Source organism: Chroicocephalus ridibundus, chromosome Z (assembly GCF_963924245.1).
Source record: "Chroicocephalus ridibundus chromosome Z, bChrRid1.1, whole genome shotgun sequence".
Taxonomy (NCBI): domain Eukaryota; kingdom Metazoa; phylum Chordata; class Aves; order Charadriiformes; family Laridae; genus Chroicocephalus; species Chroicocephalus ridibundus.
In genome coordinates this window covers 71,075,526-71,093,144 of record NC_086316.1, presented here as the reverse complement: position 1 = coordinate 71,093,144, position 17,619 = coordinate 71,075,526, and the positions used below count along the sequence as shown (strand labels likewise).

The window sequence follows — 17,619 nt, the reverse complement described above, 5'->3', positions numbered from 1 at the left end:
ACAATTCCCAGTTTATATTCAGCTCCTAAAATACCCTGTGGTAACATCATTTTTAGGATTTTCAGGTGGTTTATGTTCTGATCCTCAATTCTTGGCTGTGCCAGCTAATATTTCAGTTATGACACACAAAATTGCAGGCCACTTTGGCAAATATTGACTCTAAAATCTTAACTGGTTTTAGCATCCACTTGCATGGTAAATATGAGCTTCTGCTTGACATGCATCTCACGTTTGCATTTTCTGCTACTAAAAGTATCTTAAGTGCTTTTATTACTAGCAATTTACCTTACAATTGTCAAACCCAGTGATTTCTGTTCTAAATCTGTGAGGCACACGGAATGTTGGAAACCCTCACTTGTAGAACAGTCCCAGGAAATGGGATTCCAAAGTCTCCAGTCATTTTGGGGCACGTGTTTAATTGGCTCTGGAAGGCAGGGGGGCTCAAGAGAGCTGGTTGGTGTTCAAACACCACTTTCTCCAAGCTCAGGATTGGTGCATCCGTAAAAACAAGAAATCAGGCAAGGGACGCAGGAGACCTGCATGGTTGAGCAGGGAGCTTCTGAAAAAGCTCAAGTGGAAGAAAGAAGTTTACAGTAAGTGGAAGAAGGGACTGACCATTTGGGAAGATTACAAGAATGCTGTCAGAGTGTTCAGGAATGAAATGCAGAAAGCCAAGGCCTCCTTGGAATTAAACCTGGCAAGGGATGTCAAGCTCAACAGGAAGGGCTTCTTCAAGTATATTGGAGGCAAAAAGAAAACTAGAGAAGTTGTGGGCCCGCTATTGAGTAACACAGGAGCCATGGTGACGGAGGATGCAGAGAAGGTGCAGTTACTGAATGCCTTCTTTGCTTCAGTCTTTACTGCTCAGCCCAGCCCTCAGGAGTCCCAGACTTTGGAGAAAGTAACAGGGAAAGTGGAAGACTTCCCCTTGGATGAGGAGGATCAAGTGAGAGATCAATTAGGTCAATTAGACATCCACAAGTCCATGGGCCCTGACGGGATGCACCCGAGAGTGCTGAGGGAGCTGGCGGAAGTCATTGCTGGGCCTCTCTACATCATCTTTGAAAGGTCCTGGAGAACAGGCGAGGTGCCTGAGGACTGGAGGAAAGCCAATGTCACTCTTCAAAAAGGGCAAGAAGGAGGACCTGGGGAACCACAGGCTGGTCAGCTTCACCTCCATCCCTGGAAAGATGATGGAACAGCTCATTCTGGGGGTCATCTCGGAGCATGTGGAGGAAACGAAAGCTATCAGAAGTACTCAACATGGATTCACCAAGGGGAGATCACGTCTGACTAATCTGATAGCCTTCTATGATGGCATGACTGGATGGATAGATGAGGGGAGGGCAGTGGATGTTGTCTACCTTGACTTCAGCAAGGCTTTTCACACTGTCTCCCACAGCATCCTCATAGGGAAGCTTAGGAAGTGTGGGTTAGATGAATGGACAGTAAGGTGGATAGATAACCAGTTGAAAGACAGAGCTCCGAGGGTCGTGATTAGGGGCACAGAGTCTAATTGGAGGTCAGTGACGAGTGGTATTCCCCAGGGGTCAGTACTGGGTCCAGTCCTCTTCAATACATTCATCAATGACCTGGATGAGGGGATAGAGTGCACCCTCAGCAAGTTTGCTGATGACACAAAGCTGGGGGGTGTGGCTGACACACCAGAAGGCCATGCCACCATACAGAGAGACCTGGACAGGCTGCAGAGTTGGGCAGAGAGGAACCTTATGAAATTCAACAAGGGCAGGGGTAGGGTGCTGCACTTGGGGAGGAATAACCCCATGCACCAGTACAGTTTGGGGGCTGACCTGCTGGAGAGCAGCTCAGCTGAAAGAGACCTGGGAGTCCTGGTGGACAACAGGATGACCATGAGCCAGCAATGTGCCCTCGTGGCCAAGAAGGCCAATGGCATCCTGGGGTGCATCCAGAAGAGTGTGGCCAGCAGGTCGAGGGAGGTCATCCTCCCCCTCTACTCTGCCTTGGTGAGGCTGCACCTGGAGTACTGTGCCCAGTTCTGGGCTCCCCGGTTCAAGAAGGACAGGGAACTGCTGGAGAGGGGACAGCAAAGGGCTACGAAGATGATTAGGGGATTGGAATACCTCTTTTATGAAGAAAGGCTGAAGGATTTGGGTCTCTTCTGTCTGGAAAAAAGATGACTGAGGGGGGACCTTATCAACGCTTATAAATACTCAAAGGGTGGGTGTCAGGAGGATGGGGCCAGGCTCTTCTTAGTGGTGCCCGGTAATGGGACAAGGGGTAATGGGCACAAACTTGAGCATAGGAGGTTCCACCTAAACATGAGGAGGAACTTCTTTACTTTGCGAGTGGCAGAGCACTGGCACAGGCTGCTGAGAGAGGTGGTGGAGTCTCCTTCTCTGGAGACATTCAAAACCCGCCTGGATGCGTTCCTGTGGAACCTACTCTAGCTGACCCTGCTGTAGCAGGGGGGATGGACTAGATGATCTCCAGAGGTTCCTTCCAACCCCAACCGTTCTGTGATTCTGTGAATTGTAGTGGTAAACCAAGGTGCCTGTAGCAAGCTTGACGCATGAGTACCAGGTATTAATACAAACTATTAGTAGATCAGGGATGATTATTCCCAAAGAAAGCCTGGTCTAAATCAAATGTGAGTACTCAAGTCTAGTTTTATTATACAACTTTGGCAAAAAGGAGCCAAACACAAGCTGAGCTGGACTGATGTTGAAACCAGTAGTTTTAATTGGAAATTTTCTAACAAACCAGGATTTCATCTGAACGTGCTGATGAAGTAATCTTTCATCCCAAGTATCACAAGTAGAATTGCCACAGAATCATGTCTGTCCTTGCCTGATGTCCCCCTAGGTGGAGGTGGCTTTCTATCTTTGAGGTCTCAGTTTTTGAATTGTAGTTCAGGTAGTCCAACAGTCCAACTCAATTAACTGCTGCCAGAAATACTAGGAACATGGGCTAAGGGACTGGGCATAAATTCTTATACAAAACCTTCAGAAGCCCTTTGACATCACAGCATGGGAATTCAGTGACAAAAAAGTGAAGAAAATAGTATATAAAAATAAAAACATGGAGCAGGATGGGCAAGATCAGTAAAGTAGTTTATAATGAAATGTGTTACGTAACATTCCAGTCTCACTTTAAGAATCTTTCCTTATATTTAGTACAGAGAAGAGAGAGAGGTGGTCACCGGGGCTCCCTCTTCACACTACTAGGGCAATATTCAATTAACAGATGTTTATGTAGAAACCCACCCAATTTCTCTTCATCAATACAAAAGGAGGGTGATTAGCTGAGATGCAGATCCCTGTGGAACTGCTGCTGCCTATGGATATGTAAGATGAATCCCACCCTAAATGGTTACCATGGTGCAAGCAGAAGACACAGAAGACATTAGGGAGGTCACAAGGATGATCTTTAAGGATGCTTCCCATAGAGTGCAAGAGCTCTCAATTGCGAGAGACCGGCATGGCTGAGTTGAGACCTGATGGTCAAACAAAAGGGCAAGAAGGAAATGCCCAGGCAGTGGAGGCAGGGACAGGTGTCCTGGAAAGAGTATAGCGACACTGTCCAGTTGTGTCAGGATGGGGTCAAGAAGGCCAAGGCACAGCTGGAGCTGAACTTGCAAGGGATGCAAAGACTAATAAGAAGGGCTTAGAATCATATAATAGAATAGGTTTCTGTAGGCATGTGAGCCAGAAAAGGAAGGTCAAACAAAGCATACCCCACACTGATGAACGTAACTGGCAAAGTGGTAACAACAGAGGAGGAGCAGGCTGAGGTACTCAACAACTTTTTTGCCTCAGTCTTCGCTGGCAATCTCTCTTCCTACACCTCTCAAGTGAGTCTAACAAACCCATGCAGGGCTACAGTCTTGTGGAAGAGTGAGGGGAAGGCTGCCTGGTGGAAAAGGACCTGGGGGTGTTGGTGGACAGCTGGCTGAATATGAGCCAGCAGTGTGCCCCAGTGGCCAAGAAGGCCAACAGCATCCTGACCTTTATAAGAAATAGTGTGATGAGTAGGACTAGGGAAGTGATCGTCCCCCTGCACTCGGCACTGGTGAGACTGCACCTTGAGTACTGTGTTCAGTTTTGGGCCCCTCACCACAAGAAAGAAATTGAGGTGCTGGAACGGGTCCAGAGAAGGGAAATAAGGCTGGTAAGGGGTCTGGAGAACGTGTCTTATGAGGAGCGACTGAGGGAGCTGGGGTTGTTTTGTCTGGAGAAGAGGAGGCTGAGGGGAGACCTTATCGCTCTCTACAACTACCTGAACGGAGATTGTGGCGAGGTCAGTGTCAGTCTCTTCTCCCAAGTAACAAGCAATAGGACAAGAGAAAATGGCCTTAAGTTACTCAAGTTGAGGCGGTTTAGGATGGATCTTAGAAAAAACTTCTTCACTGAAAGGATTATCAAACATTGGAAAAGGCTGCCCAGGGAAAAGGTTGAGTCGCAATCCCTGGATGTGTTTAAGAAATGGGTAGATGTGGTGCTTGAGGACATGGTTTAGTGGTGGTTTTGGCTGTGTTAGGTTGATGTTTGGACTCAATGATCTCAAAGGTCCCTTTCAACATAGACGATTCTGTGATTCTATATGTGGATGGACCACAAGGCAGGGACTGGGGGAGAAAAGTCCCTCCCACTGTAAGAGATCAGGCTGGAGAACACCTGAGGAACGTGAACATACAGAAGTCTATGGGAGCTGACAAGATGCACCTTAGAGTCCTAAGGGAATTGGCTGATGTAGTTGCCAAAGCCACTCCCCATGAGATTTGAAAAGTCATGTCAGTCAGGTGAAGTCCCCAGTGACTGGAAAAAGCAAAAGATAGCACCCATTTTTAAAAAGGGTAGAAAGGACAACCCTGGTAACTACCAACCTGCCAGCCTCCCCTTTGTGCCTGGGAAGTCATGGAACAGATCCTCCTAGAAGCTGTATAAAAGCACATGGAGGACAGGGAGGTGATTCAACACAGACAGCATGGATTCACCAGGGGCAAGTCTTGCCTGACCACCCTCGTGGCCTTCTCTGATGGAGTGACTACATCTGTGGACAAGGGAAGAGCTATGGATGTCATCTATCTGGACTTCTGGAAGGCCTTTTACATGGTTCCGCACAAAATCCTTCTCTCTAAATTGCCGAGATATGGATTTGATGCTTGGACTGCTTGGTGGATAAGGAATTGGCTGGATGGTTGCATGCAGAGAGTAGTGGTAAATGGTTCAATGGATGGAGATGGAGATTGCTGACAAGTGGTGTCTCTCAGGGGTCTATATTTGGATCAGTACTTTTTAATATCTTCATCTATGACATAGACAGTGGTATCGAGTGCACCGTCAGCAAGTTTGCAGACAATACCAAGCTGAGTGGTGCAATTGACGCATCTGAGGGACAGGATACCATTCAGAGGGACCTGGACAAATATTCTGGGCTGGATCAAAAGAAGTGTGGCCAGCAGGTCGAGAGAGGTGATTCTGCCCCTCTACTTTGCTCTGGTAAGACCCCACCTGGATTACCAGCTCTGGAGACGTCAGTACAAGAAAGACATGGACCAGTGGGAGTGGGTCCAGAGGAGGGCCACAAAAATGATCAGAGGGCTGGAGCACCTCTGCTATGAGGACAGGCTGAGAGAGTTGGGGTTATTCAGCGTGGAGAAGAGAAGGCTCCGGGGAGACCTTATTGCGGCCTTTCAGTGCCTGAAGGGGGCCTACAAGAAAGATGGGGACAGATATTTTAGTAGGGCCTGTTGTGATAGGACAAGGGGTAATTGCTTTAAACGAAAAGACAGAAGATTTAGACTAGCTATAAGGAAGAAATTTTTTACAATGAGGGTGGTGAAGCACTGGCACAGGTTGCCCAGAGAGGTGTTAGATGCCCCATCTCTGGAAACATTCAAGGTCAGGTTGGACGGGGCTCTGAGCAACCTGACATAGTTGAAGATGTCCCTGCTCATTGTAGAGGGCTTGGACTAGATGATCTTTAAAGGTCCCTTCCAACACAAACTATTCTATGGTTCTATGATTCTTTGATTAAAGGATCAGAAACCAAGAAGACATACTAGAGGACCAGTCAGCTTGGCTAAAAATGTTTCTGGTAAACAGAAATAAACTTGAAAAATGTCAAGTTTCCATATTTCTTCCATGCCAATATGGGAAAATGCATGACCTTTCAAGTGGCTAGGGGCCTCTAGAGATCCTGTGATGCTCATATGAAGCCCTTCTGCACACAGTTTAATATATAGGTCTGAATCTGACCTCCCAAAGCCCAGGTAAGTTCCCCCTCCTTTTAAGTGGTCTATATAAACATTTATTTTCACTATTTAAGAAAGTATTGCAAATCCATTTATAGATCTCTCAAACATATGTAAGCATACATCTATCTACAAACACACATAAATAAAATTTATACAGATAGAGATAAAAATAGAGGCTCCCCTTATGACACGGCAGAGAACACGAGAAATACACAAGTTAAAACTCCTGCCCACTAAGAAGGGATTTTATCCTGTGTCATCTTTAGCCAACACCAAACTAAGTTATTGGCTGTTTCAGGTGGATTTCTGGGATTTCATGACAACAATGCTGAAAACAAACATACCTCCAAAAAAAACCTTCCCGATGAAATTTCATTTAAATTAACATTTCCATAAGTAGCTTTGGTCTGTGTTTGAGCCAATAAGAAGCACCACTCCACCAAAATAAACTTAAGAGTTGTACGAAAGAACAGACTGATCTTTCTACAGGTATCTAAATGAGAATGAAATTCAACAGGTTTCCAGCAGCCAGAAATTCAATATAGTTGAATTCAAACTAGAACTAATGGACTATTTAAGCAGTCAAGTCACTTAACCATTAGGACAATTTAGCAAGGCCTGCAGTAAACTTCCATCATAGGAAATCTTAAGACTAATATTTTTTCAAAAGATTCATTGATTCATTCTAATTGTATTAGAACTCCTGGGTTTCAACAGGCATTAGTTTTGGTCAGTCTTACGGCCTTTTCCATGCAGAAGTGCAAACAATAGGCCATCCTTTTCTGCATTTAAACTATAAAAGTACATAATCTTACATCTCACAGTATTCATCTGCATTAATGGTGCAGAATTATATGGGAAAAAGGTTTTCCATTCTCAGAAAATTTTCTGTGGATGTGTTATTTCTGAGACTATCTTTATGACCAAGTGCATCTTGTCAGCCATGACACTCCAATATGCAAGTTAATTACCAAATCAAAAAATAATTTAGATTGATTCCCAGTACATGCATATATATGACATCCCTGAGTGCACCCCTTTTTTTTTTAGAGTTGTCTCATACTGTAACTACATGGCATTCTGCCTTCTTAATCTATAACTAGGACAGGGAAAGGAGTGATTTACCCGATCTGGTAATCTCAAATCTATGTCAAATCTATGCTTTTTTAAGTTCAATAAACCTATGATTTCTGTACTAAAAACAGAAAAGCATGTTGCATTACATAAAGTATGTAACCAGAATCATCAGAAGAGGAACTTTTTAATGCATAATTCTACTGTGTTTTTTTTTTAAAAAAAAAGTAATGCCAGTGCCTTGATAAGGAACGTAGCCCTTGGTAGCTCAGTTCTGAGATGAGGAGACAGAAATTGAATGAAAGAAAGAAATTGGAAGACTCAATTACCTTTTCATATGAGGCTTCAATGGCTTTCTTGAAGGAGGAAGATGATGTGACTTTGACCCGTGTCTTTCTTGAGAATAAAAGTGGGATACCAGAAGATCTTTGACCAGCATGAGTGGATGAACTACTTTCATGAGCACTATCAATCAGGGGAGTTAAATCATTGTAGAAGTCTGATGTTACATCATCCTCTTCATCTATTACCTGGAGATTCAGTAACGCAAAATGCATTTGCCCAAATAATAATCTGAAACAGAAACCTACTAAGCAATGAATTCTTGATTATTTTTTTTATGGAGGAAACAGGCCTGCTTATTTGAGACATGGCAGTAAGCTAAAAAACTGTTCTTAACACAAAAGATGAGGCTGAGAAAGGTTAATAGGTGAGAGGAATACAAGATAAGATGTAGACTTACTAATAGGCATTTAAATAAGGCGGGGGGGAGGGGGGGAAGCATGTAATGCTTTCTTCTAAAATTCCACACCCCCATGCCCTAAAGTTTAGGAATAATTTTCAATAAGTGTTTCAAAGCACTTTTCAAAGACTCTTAGACCTTCATGCTATGTCGATACTGTGACTAAGTCCTAGTCCCATGGTTTCTATATTGTGCAAGGCAAAAAGCTTGATGTTTTCTGTCCTTTCTTCTTAATTCCCAGCTAGAGGAATGATCAGGTTTCCAGAGAAGCAAACATGCCTGACCAAGTTGGTAAATCTCAGACAATTTCAGCACCCAAGACAATTTCAGTACCAGTTCAGAAATTACTCATTTCCCAAGACTCAGGAAAATCCCTGTGGGTGTTCAAAGGATTCAATTTTTCCCCTCCTCTAAACTTGTTTAATTAATAGGACTAGTAAGGACCTTGGGAGGTGAGGTCGTCCACTCGCCTATCCATTCCCATTCTCCAAGAATTCATATGCTTTTGCATGAAAACACACTGAAGTTCCAAGAAAGCCTGATCCAGTGACACTTCTATACCAAAGGCTGCTCTGAATGTTAAAAGCTACAGATGTACTCTCAAAGTGAGATTCACAAATCCTTAACGGTTCTGCAAATGGACATCAGTAACTTAATAAACCACACAGCTTTAAAGAGATCACCATGGGTTAACCAAGTCTTGTTTTTCCCATTGAATATTTTTGCATACAATAGTTTTTCACCATTACTGACAAAACCTACATGTCATGTCCAATCCAATTGCAGTTTCCATGGGGCATATTAGGGTGCCCTTTGCTCCTGTTAAAGTTACACTAAAAACTCACAGCACTCGTGGCAGAAATCAGCATTTCAGATTTCATCCATTAGTTGAGCTTTTTTTCACATCCTGCATTCCTTCCTTCGCAATGCAGCATCTGTTGGCTTCAGGCAGGGCCTGCCAATATGTGCACAGCCAGATGTTCTGCCCTAACCATGGTACTCAAAGTCTTTTCTAAATATCAGTGCCTAAAAGTCTGAAATATCAGGTCTAAAAAAATTGATTCCCATATTTTTTATGAGATACAGGCCAGGTTGATTTTGTCCTTGGCCTGTCCTGCAAGACGCCTCCCCAGACTGTGTCCTTCTTGTCCTCCTGCCTCCCAGACTTGGTGTCCACCTCTTCTCCTGGCTGCTCTTAAAAGGGCTGGGCAGGGAACAGGCAGGACAAAGACGCTGAAATTGGTGAGGGAGGAACTGTGTCCCCAGGCTGCAGACGACTAGAAGGAACCTAGAGTTATGACAGCCATTGGTACTACGAGCATACAGCAGCGATGCTGAAATGAGCTTTGGACTTGAACAAGCCTCTGGACAGACTATGTCAGGGTTAGGAGCAAGGCTTTTGGTACCAAGTCAGAACAAAGACATGGCCACAGCCGTGAGGCAGCAGGAGAGAAGCCCAAATCAATCATCTTGACTCTGATATATAATGCAGTGAGTAAACACAGATCTGAAAGGCGTGAGTAGAGTCATCCAACTGCTCAATTTATCCCATTTCCACACATCACCTGAAGCATATTCAGGCCTGACCAGGTTGAGAAATCTTGTCCTAAAACACACATTACCGTCTAAGACTTGAACGCATAACTTGGATTGTGATTATGGCAACAGTTTTTCAGCCAGGAGTTGCTGGTTGAGAATACCTGAAAGCTGACAGCCTCCAGGTTCGCAGGAAGACGATATGATTTCCTTGTCTCATTGCGCTTCACTGTTTTGCATTGTCCTCCATTGAATGAGTTGCCAAGAACTTCCCCTCGGCTATCTCCCGCCAGAATGTGAAATCTAACAAAAAATTATTTCCAGAGATTAAACAATCCCAGAAAGACATATAGACTTGAAATAATTAGTGCTATATAGCTGCACTGAAGACTTTGTAGGTTTGAATGAAACGGTATGAGCATTTGGGTTATGTTACTGCTTTGAAAGAAGCTTCTTAACAAGAACTTCTCATTCACACTGAATTCACCTAATAGTGCTGTAGTAGAAAGCCTGTTTCCTACTTTCCAGCAGCGCCTAACCCTCTACATAATCCAAATGTCAGCATGACACAGTCACTCTAAAGCACAGAAACACCTAAAAATGGCCTAGGAAAATGCACAAGCAGTTCTCCATTTCTACCATAAGTGATGTTACCAGAGCACACTGAGTTCAAAATTCAATTAGGAAATGCAAGACTACCTGGGACAGGCAGCCCGTGTTTAGGCTTTACACCGCTTAAATTAGTAGCCTGGAAGAGGTGACGGTTGGTATTGTGTGACAATTTTTGTCACAGACAATCAAATATTTGTAGAGGAACACCCTCAAAATTCCTGAAGCACTTGACATAAGTGAGCTAGAAGTTGCCAGTACGCGATGCTGTGGTTGCTGTGGGGCAGGAAGGGTCACTCAGACAGCAGTGCTCCCTCACAGCTCTTTCTCCAGCACACCAGCAGTGCAGAGACGGACTGGCAGATGCAGTGGGCAAGTCCTAGCCCATGGTTTGGTTGCATTTTTATCATTTCTTCTTAATTTTAATCTGAGAGATTTTGTGCATTAATGGGATAATATGTAAGTATCTTTATGTCAACTAGTGAGATAACAATCTCAAGGTTACGGAAAATAAGCAAAGCTGGCTTACCCATTGCCTATTAACTGCACACCTGGGATGCTCTCATACTTCCTGTTACACACGGTCTTTCTCCTCCCACAATTTCTTTCATCAGAGTTATCCCCACAGTCATTTTCTCCATTACATTCCAATTTTTTTGCAATACAGCGACCTGCGCCAGAGAAAGAGCAGCAGCAAGAAACTTTATGCAAAGATTCATCATGTCTGAATGCAGAAAAAAAGGCAGTCTGTCTTTTTTCCTAGTAAAGGTGTGAACTTGCTGTAGAAATTAACAACAAGGCAGTATGTATAATGCCTAGATTATTCCAATAAGAATTTAAATTCTGACAGTTTTGCCTTGCTTTGGAGCTGCAAAAGCTTAATTTGAGGTTTAGTAAAATGATCTGTGGATAAAGTTATTTTGAGGCTGACCAGGTGTATTTATATTGAAGCAAACAAGAAACGCCCACAAATTTAAAAAAAATAGTGCAAGTTTATGTTCGGATAAACTCTAGGGATGTGTTTGCACATGAAAAATTTGTGCAAAGCAATATTATTGGAACAGTGCTACTGTCTAGCTGTCACGGTCATGCTGACATCTCAGGCTAGAGATTGCACTTGAATTACTTTCAGTTACAGAAGAAACTGCCAACAAAAGCTGCTACTAATACATATGAAATCCTTAAGTAGACTTTTCTCCTTGCTCCTTTTCCCTGGAATAGACGAGATTTGTATCATCTGGACAAATTTTTTGTCTCTGTGTCTAGTCTTTTGACTATCTAATAATGCAGCAGTTACACAATGAAGGTTGTCATTACCACTTTCACACTGAAATTTATTCTTGCAATCAACTTCCACTATGTTGCAGAGCTTAGTTGGGAAGCATGGGCGGGAATCCACCAGTGCCTCGGTACAGGCCTGGCCCCCAAACTGGGATGGTCGCAGGAGTGTCCGGACACGAAACTGAAAGGCAGAAGAAATAAAACCAGGGTTGTTTGTGTGAGCAGTTTTTGTAGCTAGGTGTCCCCCCAGGCAGAGCCACGTGCCTCAGTGCTGCTGAAGCTTTATCAAAACCAGACCCCTGAAGGAAATAATAAGTTATTTTTTTCCTTACATTCTACTTTGCTTTTGAGCTCAAGATAACCCTTCCTTGTACTCCATTTGGGATCCAGAACGCTCATTATATTATTTGTGTGAGCTTCCGCTTCTTCGTCCCTCCCTTTCCCTGGGAGCTTGTTTACGCTAGTCTTCACACTCACCTTGGAAGTCACGTCCTGCATTCTGATGGTTGTTTGTATTTATAAAGGTCACAAGCAGTAATCTTTATAGCTTGGAGGGGAAAATGGATCTCAGTCCACAAAAGCACCTTTTTGCTTGAAGCAACAAATGCGTTCCATCAATATTTAAAGTTAATAAAAATGAACAATGCTTCTATATATGGATGTGTAGGTAAGAAACTCAGCCATTTAAGAGGATATTGATTACAAAAAAAATCACTTCGTTTGAGAGCAATGCCTCCTTTCAGCTCTTGCAGCTTGTTTGCTGTTTCCCACTCTCTCTGCTCTGCGCTTACACTCTCCATCCCAGTTTCAGGATGGGAACACCACAGGGTGGTTCACATCTCGCGCCTTGAACAGTTTCTTCATGCCTTCCTCATCCTGCGTGGGCATCAGAAAGCTATAAATGCATGTAAAGATATACTTACAATATCTGACAGGTTTTTCAAGATTGTGTTTCAGGCACGGATTTCTGAAACTGAGCAGGACATTCAGAGAGCTGTAGGCAGTGCCTGTACAGAAACTCAGAGCTGCTGTCGTGGTCAGCCTCAAAGCTCAGACCCACCAGCTACATAGCTACCCCAAACAATCTGCACTTCACTCCCCTTCGCTCCCTACAACCTTACATTTGCCAGGGCTTGGTTTCTTTAGAAACCTGACTTTTCACCTCTTCCCTCTCTGCCATCTCACCTCTAAGTCTACCATCAGTCAACAGACACAACAAGAGGAAAAAACCACCATCGTGGGGCTTTGTTCCACAGATTTTAAGCGCATCCACCTGTTTTTTGTGTAGGCTATAAAGGCTGGGGGAATGGCGCTCTGGATTTCTTAACAGCAATCTCAAACCAATCCTGACTATCAGTTCAAGACGTAGCCTGAGCATTTCTAGCCAGTGCTGGTTAGGATTTGCAACAGGTGATTCGTAACAGGTGATTTGATCCTATTTTTCTTTTCTTTAGAACATATAGAATGCTATGGATAAGCTAAAGATTCCATGACTTTCTCCTGCTTGAACAGATATGCAAATTCTACAGCTTAATTTATCCTTTATATGGAAAACTCATCTTTAATTGTGACAATGGAACTTTTGAAGCAAGTTCTCATAAATGGATTTACCCTACTAAATCACCCCTTTCCATTTTGATCTGCTTATTTTAACTTGTTCTTTCCATCTTCTACTCTTATAATTCATAACCAATTTCCCTTGTTAACTTAAACTGTCATTTTGCAGATCAGTTTCCATAAAGTTGAATGTCTGAAACAGAGAGATCTCTTAAGCATAATTTATTGCATTTAACCTATATAATACATTTTCCACCTACTTGTTTTTTAATGCATGGGTCACATTCTGACCAAGGGCCAAAGTCTCCAAGCTGACAGTTGATAGGACATGTTTGCTGGTTACATGCGCGAGATTCCTGCTTTGTGCACAGCTGGTCACAGAAGTTTTGGCTATAATATTCATCCATTCTTATTTGCCTAAAAAAATTTAACAAGTTATGCTAGGAAGGAATCATAGACAGATCGTAGATGTTCTCTAACTGTGGGTGAAGGCTGATGAGGAAAATTATTTGAGTCCAGTGAAAAAAACTTGAGAGATACTAGGTAGTTGCAGCATGTTGATTAAAAGAAAAATACAAACATGCCTTAAGTTTGCAGATCAATTATTTTTGATTCATGTCACTTCGAATGTCCCAGAGAATAGCTACCGAAAGAGCCAGGAGGAAAAGAGTGGATTTTTCGCAAGTTTAGAGTATACAACTGAATTGCACCTAATTTGGTGCTGCTGAATCTTTATTTGACTTTAACTGTTGTCATAAAATTAATCCTAGAGGGAGGAACTTTCCGTAGGCTTGCGGCGCTGCAGCTGACCCCTCCTGTGTCATTGCTCTGCACTGGGCAGAGCTCCCGGAGCACCGAGTGCCAGCCCCATGTGCACGCTACTGGCACGGCCATCATAGGACCTTGCTGTTCTCACTGCACGTGTTAGCAGATACAGGTTTGTTTGGAGGCTCTACATACATAATTTTTTAATTTTTCAGTCCTGCAATTAAAATACAATCTGTTCATCCAGTAAATACTTGGGTACGACAATTTTTCTCAGTGTACTATGGAAGCTGGAGCTTCAGATGCATGTCCCCATCCCTAGAAGTGTTATTTTCTCAAGGAATAAACAGAAAGATAGAAGCAGTGAGGTAGTTTGGCCCTACCTGTGCCTGGTCTGTGTGCCGTAATTGCAGGTTTGTGAACAGGCAGACCACGGCCCCCATGGGTAATGTTCACAGTAGCACCCCTGGCTGCTCCCAATGGCCAGGCTCAGCAGGATCATCAGCATTAACATCCTCTTGTCCGTAGTGAAGGTGCCCATCTACAGCACATGGACAGGTAACAAAAGCTCAAGAAACGCTCACTTGCAGTTGTGCCTGTATCCTTAGAGAGATATCTCTTCTAATTTGCAGAGTCTATAAATCTGTTTCACAATACAGAGTTCCTAAGCAGTGTACCTAGAAAAGGGCAATAATGCATGATACATATTTATCAGTAATTTAGTTAATACTGTAAGGACCAGAAGTCACAATGGCTTTCCTGCCTACTTATTTATCAGGAGTACTAATCATGACTGTGCATTATTTCTGCTTAAGAAGTTGCTTATTAATCATTTTGAACATGACAGGTAAAGATCTGATATTGCTCTTTGTTGCTTAAAAGTATTGTCAAAAATATTTTCTAGGAATAAGAATAAAAGCATGAGACAGCTCTTCGGGTAAAATACACAAAACAACAAACAGAACCTTAAAAGTAAGCAGCCCCATCTCTTACCCTGTGATCAGTTCATTTTCACATGCCTATAAAACCCCTCTGCGTAAGTGCTTTGCTACAGTGGATGCTTCCTTCAGCTTTTTGTTGTTCTTAGTTTTGACTAGCCTGTCTGAACCGCAAACCATCACAATTCAAAACTCATCCAAATTTTCTACCAACAGCAGAAGACAAAACAGCTAGCCTATTTCTTAGTCCAGTGGTCAATCAAACTGTATTTGATGGGGCAGAAGATTGTAGGTAGTCTTTAGGAAGTAATAATGCTTGGTAAATCTGAAAAATGTTTTCCAGACAAACTCTTTATACATTAAAAAATGCAAAAGATTTTTCCCCCTTATCATGAGATTGAATCAACACTAAATTTGATACACTGTTATAGTAGAACATTGTCATTTTAGAACATTTTTTGTTTTGCCTCCAAAAAACCAAAACCGAATAGGAAGTTTTAAAAGCAAAGAATTTATTTTAAAACAATATGCCAAAAGATTTCATTTTGAAAAGTTTGAAATGAAATGTGCATTTTTTTTCTATTTTAGATTTTTAGCCACATATGCTATTATGATTTTTATACCTTGCTGAGAAAAATGAAATTGCATTAAGTCAAAACATTGCTTCCTCCTTTAGTAAAGAAAGGCAGTAAATCTTCACACAGCTGTCGCAGTGAGAATTCAGAGCATTTTTTACACAATAATTCATCAATGAACAAGCCTTTCAGAGAGATTTAAGTATAATCAAACGCAAAATACAGTAAAACCCAAGAGAGGTTGGCAGTCTTGCCAATGAACCGAGAGGAAAACAGGTATAACACGTATTTCCTTACCTGAGTTCCTGGCTCCTTGCACCAACGGTGCCGTCTTAGAAGAGAGACGAAGACCTATGGAACAATTACTTTGTTCATTCCTTCACTGTACTGTACATAGAAAAACACTGTTTATTCTTGTTTGTGAGCAAAACTCCAACCAATCAATACATCAGAAACATATCAATAGCCATATAAATGTAAGTACATGGGAGATTAATTCAACATTTTAAAGAAAAGAAAACAAAACAAAAAACCACAAAGACTTCCCCATATGTTTTGTAACCTCTGTGCATTGAAGCCAACAAAAATCTTTGTTATTAACTTACTGCAAGACTGTTAGCTGCAAAGTCAGTCAACTTTGCAGACTGGTGTGACCTTGGCGTGATTTTCTGCAGCCTCTTTAGTGAAAGGTTGGACGTTTTGTTTGATTTGGTTATCCGTTAATGAAGGCAGATCTGGTCTGGTGGCAGGAATGGTCAGAAAGAAACAGCCTCTCCACCAACACCCTCAGCGAGATGTGTTCTAGAGACCTGTGGAGGAACAGCTCTTCCTACAAATGTGGCTGCCCAGCATGAGCTGAGAGGAATAAAAATAGCTTTGCATCAGGCCCAATGCATTGCAGGTGTCCTTGTGCGGCCCGATAGCGCTGTGCAACCCCTCTGCTCTCAGTTTGAAGGCAAGAGAATGAGAATCTGGTAAAATAGGACTTGCTCATACTTCATTACTGGTTTCAACTGGAAACAGGAGACAGAGACCAGGCCAGGGCAAAATATCTGCCTGCTGCTGCACCCTCTCTGCAAAAGTGGGGCTCCCAAAGAAAACAAAAATACTAGTACATTTGAGGTTATTTACAGCACTTTGCCTGTTGACCTCTGTGGTGAGCTCTGGGCACACAGTGGCCCTGGGGAAGCGCAGCCAGCAGACAGCCAGCAGGCCAACAGCCTCTGCCCTGAAACACGGGCACCACCCCGAGACGGAGGTGCCAGGGCAGGAATTTAAATGGAAAGAAAGAGAACACACCCGTGCAGAACAGAAACAGCAACAGCAAGCACAACCCAAGTAGTTTGCCCTAAAAAAAAATAAAGTCTGGAACAGAACCCAAAATCTCCCAAATACCCGGCGTGCATCCTGCCCTGAGGGCAATGCTGCGTTGAATCCCTCCTCACTCCAGCAGACTGGCAGAAACATGTCAAGATGACACAGTCCTCAAAACATATTTTCCAATTTGTTGGGACCCAACAGCATATATATCCTTGAAAAAGAAAAACAACTCAGAGCTTCCTGCATAGCTTCATTTTCCAGTTGCCTTTGCAGTTGTTTTTTTTAATTCTTATTTTGGCCAAGGAAGTGTTGTTACACAACTTGAGGACACAATTAGCAAACTGATGTTCTGCCAGATCCTTATTACATTGTGTAAACTTGTCATGAGAAATCAAAATAGCCATCACTCTGGCTCCATGGTTGCTGCTGGGTGGGATTTGTAAAGTTACGCGAAAAATACTGGCTTCTGCCTTTCAGAGAGCATCTCCTAACCCTCAGCACTTCCAGCTCACCGAGGGCAGCCCCTCCAGCCCCAGCGGGACCCCGGACAGGAGATTCCTGGCTTCTCCCAGGCTCATAGAAACAAAGGACAGCTGTGAGCTGCAAGTCAGTGTTTAGAGTAGCATAATGCAGATGGCTACAAGCTTCTAGCTGAGATACTACTTTTACACTTTTTCTTAACAGGAAAACAAGGAGTTACTAAATAAGTTTATACATTTTACAATTATTACAAGGCAAGGGTGCTTCACACGGTCTATAAGCAGCCTGTGCCGTTCATAATCAGAGAACAAGCTAGCAGACAAGCACCACAGTTAGCATTAAGAGAACTGTTAGGCGGAGACTGGTACTGGTATACTTCATACAGAAGTCAGGGCTCGAGGAGAGCATGAGTACGTCCACGTTGAATCCTTAGATTTATGTGAACTTAAGACAGTTGCCCGAAGCTGATGGGCTGCAGCAGCAAAGAGCACTGCTTGAGCTAAC

General features: G+C 43.0%; 1 protein-coding gene across 6 annotated transcripts in view; it reads right to left on the bottom strand.

Annotated features, from left to right (window-relative positions):
* The window catches only part of C6 (complement C6), a 31,501-nt gene extending 14,704 nt beyond the window's left edge, over positions 1–16,797 (bottom strand). The window contains exons 1-8 of one of the 6 annotated variants that reach the window (XM_063320668.1): positions 16,711–16,797; positions 15,613–15,666; positions 14,186–14,343; positions 13,298–13,454; positions 11,517–11,661; positions 10,729–10,870; positions 9,755–9,893; positions 7,642–7,842 (exon numbers count right to left, since the gene is read on the bottom strand). In XM_063320668.1, the coding sequence (XP_063176738.1) occupies positions 7,642–7,842; positions 9,755–9,893; positions 10,729–10,870; positions 11,517–11,661; positions 13,298–13,454; positions 14,186–14,343; positions 15,613–15,666; positions 16,711–16,782 (1,068 nt within the window). In that variant the 5' untranslated portion in view covers positions 16,783–16,797. The other 5 variants (XM_063320672.1, XM_063320671.1, XM_063320674.1 and 2 more) reach the window with 5 other exon arrangements.
* Positions 16,798–17,619: the final 822 nt, after the last annotated feature.